The sequence below is a fragment of the Benincasa hispida genome, chromosome 3 (genome assembly GCF_027475165.1).
Source record: "Benincasa hispida cultivar pf3 chromosome 3, pf3_genome.v1.1, whole genome shotgun sequence".
Classification (NCBI taxonomy): domain Eukaryota; kingdom Viridiplantae; phylum Streptophyta; class Magnoliopsida; order Cucurbitales; family Cucurbitaceae; genus Benincasa; species Benincasa hispida.
Genome location: NC_143480.1, coordinates 48,945,089 through 48,955,460, shown reverse-complemented (window position 1 = coordinate 48,955,460; position 10,372 = coordinate 48,945,089). Strand labels below are relative to the sequence as shown.

General features: G+C 32.8%; 1 protein-coding gene across 1 annotated transcript; it reads right to left on the bottom strand.

The window, feature by feature from the left end:
• Window positions 1-6,504: 6,504 nt before the first annotated feature.
• On the bottom strand, window positions 6,505-9,218 carry LOC150037332 (putative glutathione S-transferase). The gene is made up of 4 exons (XM_090311965.1): window positions 8,795-9,218; window positions 8,426-8,581; window positions 7,982-8,296; window positions 6,505-7,009 (listed from the first exon to the last, which is right to left on the bottom strand). Exons 1-4 carry the CDS (start codon window positions 9,182-9,184, stop codon window positions 6,647-6,649), a joined length of 1,224 nt encoding a protein of 407 aa, XP_090168091.1. The 5' UTR covers window positions 9,185-9,218; the 3' UTR covers window positions 6,505-6,646.
• Window positions 9,219-10,372: the final 1,154 nt, after the last annotated feature.

The window sequence follows — 10,372 nt, the reverse complement described above, 5'->3', positions numbered from 1 at the left end:
ATGAAAATATACACATCCATCATACAATTCATATAATATAACTTTTATATTATAGTATGATGCATGGACATGTTAATTATGCATGCAATCATATAATATAACATTTATCTTTAATATGATGCATGAGCATGCTTAGGGTATATCGTGCAACTATATAATATAACAATTATATTTAATATGATGCATGATATAAAATTTTATCCTATGCTGGGATTTAAAACTATATGACATACATTATGCTATGTAAAAAATATAATCATATATCACATGTAAAATTAATTAAACAGTAAAATTGGACAAACGATTGGCACTCCTAAGAATTAATTAAATTATTATAACATTTATATTAATTAAATTTTATCCTACGCTAAGCGCGCAGCGACACTGTTGGAGAGTGTCGATATGCTCTTACCTTTTCTTTTGGAGCACAACAATGCTATGACAAGAGCGCAACGATGCTCAATGGAAATTCATGCATCGTCGTTGCACTCTATGATGAGCGCCATGATGCTCTACATGAATTTCCTCAAGCGTCGTGGTGCTGCGACATGAGCGATGTTGCACTTTGGGCCAGAATGCTACTGGTTGCTTCATTTTTCACCAATTTTGCTACGAATGGAACTCTTCTTTTATGGAAAACTCTTCACCACGAATGACACAGACTTATAGACTCAATAGCAAGAAATTAAACACCAAAAACAATGGACCCTTACAACTTTAAATGAATTAAAGCAGCAAAACTAAGTGCCAATTTTCAAAAACATCTAACTTGCAAACCACATCCACAATGCAGTACAAAAATCCCACCATTTCTCTAATTCAAATTTTTCAAAAAGGAATTCAGAGATACGACTTGACTTTGATATCAATTGAAGGAATCGAACTACCGTAGTGGAAGCGAGTGATCGCTTGTATCAATGAATTCAATTTTGAAATAAATTAAAATATAGAGAAGAAATAGTACAGAGGAAAAACAGTAATTTAAGCTGTTGGGATTGGTGTCCTAATTCTCCCGGAGTCTTATTGTTTGTAATCACACAGATTGTTTTATGAATAAAATAACTGTTATTTCATTTTGGCATTTACTCATATTCAATAAACAAAGCTCCGCGGTTATCTTATGTAAACTTAAGCATGTATATGTGATATACAAGTGGATCTGCCTTAAGTGATAACCTAAATAGGTCTGTAGTATAAGGATTAAGGTGGGATACCTAATCCTGGTGACATTACAGATACGGCCCACTTTGTAGAGGTTTGCAAGTGTTGTAAACTACTACAGATGGTAGATCCTTACCATTCATGTGGAGACATGCGAGTGAAAGTATCCTAACAAAGAGTTTGTATAAGACTGGACCACGAGATGGCTAGACTCTGTATATAACGCTGTTGATACTGGAGACTTACGTTTCACCTAAATGATCATAGGTGATAAACTTCAATCCGAGTATTTTGGGAACTCCTGCCTTTAAAAGCGGTCTTTGATTAGTGTGGGTGAGAGTGACCAGATTGCCAACTCAACATGTCTACTTTTTTGGGGACTTGTCTGATTTGGGAGTTGGGAACTCAATTACACAAGATGGAATTCATTCCTTCCCCGAAGCAGAGGGTAAGTAGATAGATTGCTCACTTAAGGGCTAATTCTGGGGCTTGAACATAGTGGCCACAACTTCTCTTTGGTAGAGAGGACTCAGTCATAGTAGGAATATGACTTATGTTCATTAGAGGGATCCGTGGTACTTAATGAGTTAGATGTAACTACAAGGGCATAATGGTTATTGGCCGAGTTGTACTTACGAGCGATCTGTGAAGGGTTGTCAAACTGTTGATTGGTTAAGATGGACACATAATATATCTGTAGTAAGGAGAATTCAGCTGTCGATCTTTAGTGGAGTGCCTGACAGTTAATGAATGGTGGATCCTGTGACTAAAGAGTTTAGTCAGTTATTTACATACCGTTGGAGCTTCGAACTATAGGTCCATAAGGTCCCCTTGATAGTTCAATGGATTCAAGTTGAGGATCAGTTCTTGGTGTTGATTTGAAATGTTCAAATTGACAAGAGGTAATTCGATTATATGATATGATCGGTATGGTGTATGAGATACATCAAGTGGAGGATTAATGTAAATGAGATTTACATTAAGTGCCATGGAATAGAAAAAAGCTATGGTTTATATATTTCATGAGATGAAATATTAAAAATATAGTTTATAAATATATTATGGTAAGTTAGTTATCTTTTTATTTTATAATAATATTAATTATTGGATAATTATCTCTTTTTCTCTAATAACCAATTGAGTGGGAGGTTATTGGTGGTTTCATGGTAATTGTGAGATTAAAAGGAAAAATGTTTTCCTATTTTTAGTAAGGTGAGAAAAAAGAAAAGAAATAAAAGGAAAAAAAATGTTGATTTGAGATTTCCAATCTCGAAAATTACTCACGGAGAAGTTGTCAAGTAAATAAGATTTACTAAGCAACAGCTTGGAGTTAGCTAAAAGATCATGGAGGTTAGTACACGATAGACACTTAGCTAAACGATGAGCTAAACGATCACATAGCTTTTGCTAGACGATCACATAGTTTTTCCTAAATGATTGGGCATCAACCTATACGATAGGTTGTTCTATTATCTCCCACTTGCTCAATCGTTTACACGATTGTGGTTCCTCTAGTTTTCTGCCTCAAACCAAGTCCAAATAGAGCCCATTCTCTGGATTCTCACACCGAGAATACCGAGGTAACTTTCTTAGTGGTGTTATACTCAACTCGAAACTGTCGAGGTTCTATGGAGGTTGTTCGCGGTGTTCGGGTGTTCGTGACCTTGGCGATCGCTTAGTTCAAATGTGTGGTATTTGTGCAGTGTAGCGGTTGTGTTGGACGAGCGTTCGTGTGTTGCTATGTTGTTGTGATCGAGCGTTCGTGATCAAGGAACTTGAAGATGAGTCTTCAAAGGTTTGTCAGTCCTTTCCCTTGATCTTAGAAAAGCATGTTGTAATTTCTATTTTACGCATAATCGTATGTTTCCATTTATGATTATAATTGTCATGTTTATATACGATTGAAATTTGGAAAGATCATTCCACTACTCATGGAAATCCTCGTGTTCAATTTCCTTCATAAGCATGCTTTCATAATTCGCAGAGATGAAAAGGAAAGAGATACACTTACCCTTGAAGAAAAACTGTCTTCACATATTCCTCTCCTTGAAGGTCATGAATTCTTTGCCATTTATCACGAACACAACAAGAACGAACAATACTTAATTTTGGTTGAGGGAAAACATAATTTTTCTCTTGAAGGAGTTTCACAGAGGAAGAAAATTATGTGCAGAGAGAACTTCAAGAATTTCACGTACTAAATTACTTTCTGCCCAACTCCTCTATATACCCTATATATAAGATACGAGGGGAGTTATCAAATAACCCCATTCATAACGTGAAATAACTCCCAAGGGAGTTATTTTACAATTTAATTATATTACATTGATATAATTAAATAAAACTATACATTATATCACATATAATATATAACCTATAGCTTATATTATATCACATTTAATATAAACTAACTTTATATTCTTTTATATAACCTATAATTTTAATATGAATCACATTCATATTAATTTTAATCTTCATATAATTAATATTTGAATCATATTCAAATATTTATCTCTCTCATCAAACTTTATATTATAATGTATTCATATACATTATATTAATCATATTACATACAATTAATTTTCTTTAATTAATTTGAATAATTCAAATTAATCCAAAATTAATTGATTCTCACTAAACCTTTATTGAGCTAGCAATGAGACCTTATGGACTTATAGATTACAAGCTCCAATGATATAAAATCAATTAATTAAACTCTTTAGTTAAATTAATCAACATTTATTAATTGCCAGTCACTCCATTAAAGACCGACAATTGTACTATTTGCATTGTATATATATTTCTATGTCCATTGGATATAACCAATCAATAGTAAATTGACCCTTCACAAATTGCTCGTAACTACAGTTGGGTCTGAATTACTGTTTTACCTCTATAATTACATCTATAGCCAGTGGAAGGTGAGACACCTCATTGTTAAGGACTCAGAATCAGTCCTTAAGAAGAAATTTATTCACTTACCCTAACAACGAGAATGACTGAATTCCTTCTTGTATAGTTGTGTTACTAGCTCCCCACTTGGACGAATCCCCAAAATGATAGGCATATTGAGTCTGCGAATCTGGCCACTCTCACCCATACAAATCAAAGAATCACTCACATAGATAGAAGATCACAACTCACTCAGGATTTGTCAAGTCACCTATGGTCATCCTACTGGAATGTAAGTCTCTACAAGTAACAACGTTATAAAGAGACTAATCATTTCGTAATCCGGTCTTATACAAACTCTTTGTATAGGGTACCTTCACTCATATTCATCACATGAATGATCAAGATCAAATCATTTATAACATTTTACAATAATTGTAACGGTTACAAAGTGAGTCGTATCCATAGTGTCACCAAGATAAGGTATCCAACTTTATCCATTTACTACAGACCTTTCAGGTTATTACTTAAACGTGATCCACTTGTATGTCATCACATACGTGTTTAAGCTACATTAAATAACCTAGGATCTTAGTTTATTATATACATAATTCTTTTGTACAAATAATTTACAAACTTTGAAACTACGAGATTAGGACAGTAATCCCAAAAATTAATTGAATGATTTTTACTACCCACATTTGTCTTGAAGTACTAAGATTAACTACATCGCAAGCCACTGATGTAGTTAGGAGTCATCCTAGTAATGCTTGGTCAACAACATGTCATGCTTCATAAACTGGATCGGTTAAGGGTTTTGAGGTCCCCGTTCCTCTCATTGAAGGAAGAGGAACTGGTGGCTCTGACTTGGTTCCAAGGACATGTCCTTGAAGCTTCTGTCCATGAAGAATGCCAAGAATCATTCCGTTCCACAAGGCACAATTTTTATCATCTAACTTCATTATTAGCACAGTCTCAAGAGGGTGACCAAAGGAGGAGCCATTTGTTGCAACAACGGAATAAAGAGCCAAAAAGGATGTTTTTATATGGGATTGAGTTTCTGAGGATTGGGTTTCTTCATATGACATGGTAGTGTTTACTTGATTGCTCTGGTATCAATAAAGAATTTGGAATTAACAGAGACAAAAAACTTGGGAAACTCAGTACAATTTCATTTAACAGCATTGTCTATATATACAGCAACCATAGAATGGTGAAAAGCTGAAAAAAGAGAGAATCTTGGGAGAGTGGAGAAGGTGGGAAAGTGCACCCGATTAAAGAGGAAAAATAGGAAGCAGTTGTTGACTCAGACAAAACTGCAGTAAATAACAGTAAACAAAATCTGCAACTTAATGAGTTAATTTAACCCTTGGGTTCTCGACAGCAGTAGGGGTGTGTGTTCTTGATCGGTTAGCATGTCCTTCATCTGCAGAAGAAGGGAAAAAATTTTCTTTGGGCGACACAAGTGAAAAAAGAATGAGGTAAATTAGGGTTTTAAATCACCATATCCCAACGACCGGAGAGCCTTAAAAAAATTACCAAACTTTTTAAAAATCCCAATGCCTCCCCTCTATTGTTGGGATAAGGACTTTTCTCCACCTAAACTATAGCGTCGGGAGAGGCCTAACATTTTCTCCACCTTTTTTAGGCCGATCGGCTAGGAAACAACGTCGGGAATACCTATTTTTCCCAATGCCATTGAAACTATAGTCAAGATATCTTATTTTTCCCGACGTCGAAAAAATGGTTGGGAAACATGGGTCTTCTTAAAGTGTTTTTGGCGTCGGAAAAAACCAAATTTTTTGTAATGTTATATGATCACTAGGATGACATGTAATTTTTTTCATATTCGACAATATAATGATATGATATGGCTCATTTTTGGCTATGAACCACATGGTTTTTTTTTTTTTTTTTTTTTTTTTTTTTTTTTTTGCTAAGAGATTGTTGTTTGTGAAACTCGATCAATTCTTAATTAAGCTATCATGGTTGGAAAGAAACTTTTGGAGGTTGGAGGTAATTTGAAAGAAATTAGATTTGAGAAAGAGGCAACTTTTGTTGCTTAATACAAATGCTAAGACATCCCTTCTATTTATATTAGTTGGCACATCCAAAATTTATTGTTGAATTTTACCAACATATTCATGATCTAGTAGCTACAAATATGAAATAACTTTCTATATTATTATTTATCTTTACGCTTTTTTCTCATGTGTTATAGGGAATTCTACTGTATATTCTGACTATTTCTTACCAGTAATTTTTTTAAAATATTCTAATAATTAATACTTATAAAAAAAATGGACTTTTGTTTAGATTAGACCCAAATATTTTAAACCCAAAATCAAGTTTATATTTCAACAAATACTATCAATCATCTAAGACCATTTGAAATCATCGGATTGTGTGTTATTCTTAAATAATATAGTTGGCTACCACATAAGCTTGAAGTTATTAAAAGAAGACTTTATAAATCTATTTGATACACAATTAAAACTAATTTAAATTTACCAAATAGACACGAACTAAATGTTTGAGTTCTCTTATTACAAATATCTGAAGTTTAAAAGTTTAAGATCCAAGCAAAGCATGATCATTTGGAAGCAACATTGTTTCCAAACTGAGATATACAGAAAGCAAGGAGGTCTTGTTTAGGAGGCAGAGTATCTTTGACAATGGTGTGCTCTACAAACTCATTGCACCATCGCTGTAGGTTTGGAAGCTTCTCCATCTCACTGCTCAACGCACCGCCCAGGCCGAAACCTTCTTCGATGGCTGGAATCCAATACGCCACGAAGTTGGCAACAATGTCCACAAATCCCAGCTTCTCTCCTCCAAAGAATCTCTTCCCTTTCAGTTCATCTTCTAGTACTTTCAATGCCTCACATGCCTCTGCTATTGCCTCTTCTTTCTCCTTTCCTTGCCTTCTCCTTGCTTTCATTATAGCACCTAGAAGCTGGGTGAATATATATCCACATAAAACCGAGAAACAAAATGACAAACGATAATGATTTCATTTTTAGTTTTTTGTTTTTGAAAATTAAGTTTATATTAACACTACTACTCTTTTTCTTTATTTTGTGTGATCTATTTTTTAGAAATAAATTAGTCATAAAATGGGATCTAGAGAATATTAATGGTTTGTGTGGAAGATGAACTTTTGTACGAGTTGAAATGCCTCGAATCTGATATCTAGATGCTTCGTATTTATGTTATTTTGACCTAAGGTTTAGAGGAGTGCACGCTATATAAACTCTCTAATCCTATTGGCACCTTTGACTCTATAGTATGAAATTTTTTCTTTAATAAAATTGCTTTCTCCATCTTCCCACACATGTAGCTAACACATTACATTATCTTTTATATACTATGTAAATCTATGTGTCAGTTCTCCTAATGTATTTACGTTTTTAGTTTATCTTTATTCATCGATTTCATAACATAGAATTTTATTGTGCAAGTTTAAGGTTTTTTTTTTTTAATTTTTATTTTGAACAAGTGCAAAATTAAAGATAATAATAGATAAACATAGACTTCATCTCAACACAAATTGAAAATAAAATTAGAATAACTCATATATATTTTATAAAGATAGTAAGATCTCTTCATCTTTCTAATATGAGATGATCTTCAACCAGCCTTTTCAAGATGGTATCTCTTTAATTTCACTATTCTTAGGCTAGATTCAAATTTTGGACAAAATACTCGTTTGAGCTTCATGATATTTTTGACACAATGCTAAATCACTAGTTAATAAAAAAACTTAAGCTGACAAATTAGGGTAAATTTAATTATGTCAATATTTCAACATTCACCAACACTTGTGAACTTGAAAATTTTCGGTAAAGACACAACAAATTCATCCATTCAAGATTCATAATAAATTTAAAAATCATAAGAGATGTAAATAAAATCCGAAAAGTAATACCTTGTCATCGAAGAAGTTGGCCCAAAAGAGTGCAAGAGCTTTGTGATAAGGATGTTGGGGCAAAATGGGATTGTCCTTCCAAGTCTCTTCTATGTATTGAAGAATAACAATGGACTCTGCAATGGGTTTTCCGGCATGGACGAAGACAGGGACTTTCTTGTAAACAGGATTGAATTTCAGTAACAAATCACTCTTCTTCTTATATACTTCTTCTTCAATATAATCATATTCAATGCCTTTTAGTTTCAAAGCCAATTCTACTCGCCGGCTGAAAGGACTGAACCATGCCCCAAACACCTCCACTTTTTCTCCCATTTTTTTTTATCTCCTCTTTCTTTAATTTCCTTGCTATTGCCTTACCTAATATGCTCCATTCTTTTTATTTAATTGGAGAGAGAAAATATTAGAGTATAAACCAATATATATAAATCCGAAAAGTAATACCTTGTCATCGAAGAAGTTGGCCCAAAAGAGTGCAAGAGCTTTGTGATAAGGATGTTGGGGCAAAATGGGATTGTCCTTCCAAGTCTCTTCTATGTATTGAAGAATAACAATGGACTCTGCAATGGGTTTTCCGGCATGGACGAAGACAGGGACTTTCTTGTAAACAGGATTGAATTTCAGTAACAAATCACTCTTCTTCTTATATACTTCTTCTTCAATATAATCATATTCAATGCCTTTTAGTTTCAAAGCCAATTCTACTCGCCGGCTGAAAGGACTGAACCATGCCCCAAACACCTCCACTTTTTCTCCCATTTTTTTTTATCTCCTCTTTCTTTAATTTCCTTGCTATTGCCTTACCTAATATGCTCCATTCTTTTTATTTAATTGGAGAGAGAAAATATTAGAGTATAAACCAATATATATAAATCCGAAAAGTAATACCTTGTCATCGAAGAAGTTGGCCCAAAAGAGTGCAAGAGCTTTGTGATAAGGATGTTGGGGCAAAATGGGATTGTCCTTCCAAGTCTCTTCTATGTATTGAAGAATAACAATGGACTCTGCAATGGGTTTTCCGGCATGGACGAAGACAGGGACTTTCTTGTAAACAGGATTGAATTTCAGTAACAAATCACTCTTCTTCTTATATACTTCTTCTTCAATATAATCATATTCAATGCCTTTTAGTTTCAAAGCCAATTCTACTCGCCGGCTGAAAGGACTGAACCATGCCCCAAACACCTCCACTTTTTCTCCCATTTTTTTTTATCTCCTCTTTCTTTAATTTCCTTGCTATTGCTATTGACGCTCCATTTGCTTTTATAGCAACTCGTAGAGGATTATTTTGTTTTATACTAATTTTGTGGAACTGATTTGTGCTGTAAGCCAATACGACATCAAAATCACAGTGTATCAAAAATGGGTTTGTCTTTCTATTTTAAGTGGCAAATTGTGGGCCCATTTTCCTCTCTTTTTAAATATTCTTATAATTTTTTTTTACCAATACATACTAAAGTTCTTATATATTGTTAAACCTTTTTAAATCTTTCTTTTTGTGTTTAATTAGTTGATTCAAGGTATGTCAATCTTTTAACTTCTTTTGCATTCATTTTGTTTTATAAATTAAATTGTTACATTGAATTGCATTTTTGTGGAGTCATTTTTATTATATTTTAGATCATAATTTAACTCATAAAAAAAAAAGAACATAGTGAAAATTCTCACATACTCGCAAATTATCATTGTTTGGATGAAAAATACAATTAAATTAGATTTTAATTAAAGTTTCAATTTTATCTTTATTTTTTTCCCCTCTGTAAACTTAATGAAAAGGACGGGAGATTTCTTTTTAATTTATCGGAATGGTTAGAATTTATAAGGTTTCGTGAGGCGGAGGCTACCTGTGTCGTAAGCCGCTACGTCAGCATTGGAATGATCTCCAACTACTTTTCCAAATTAATTTATTTTAAGTTTTGATTTCATTTTTGTTTAAGGTTTCAGGATTTTTATGCTTTTACTTTACCTTTACCGTCTTTTTTTAAAAAATTTAATATTTAATTCAATATCTTATAATTGATTTAAACTAATTATGTTGATTATACTTAATTATTTTTCTCTAACTTTTTTCTATTACTATTTAAATTAATTTAAAAATATCACATCATAAGTATTTTGGGGTATTTACAAGTATAACAATTAGATAAAGAGTATTAATAAATATAGCACAATGTAAAAAATTGTAAATATACCAAAATTTAGATCCAATTCTCGAAGTTTATCGGTGATAAATTATATCATTAGTAAGAGTCTATCAGCAATAAAATTTGTCATTGATAGATTTTGCTATATTTGCAATTCTTTAAATATGTTGCTATACACTTAATTATTATTCCAAAAAGTGATACCTATTACAATTACCATATTTTTTAAAATTAGTTTACTTAAAGT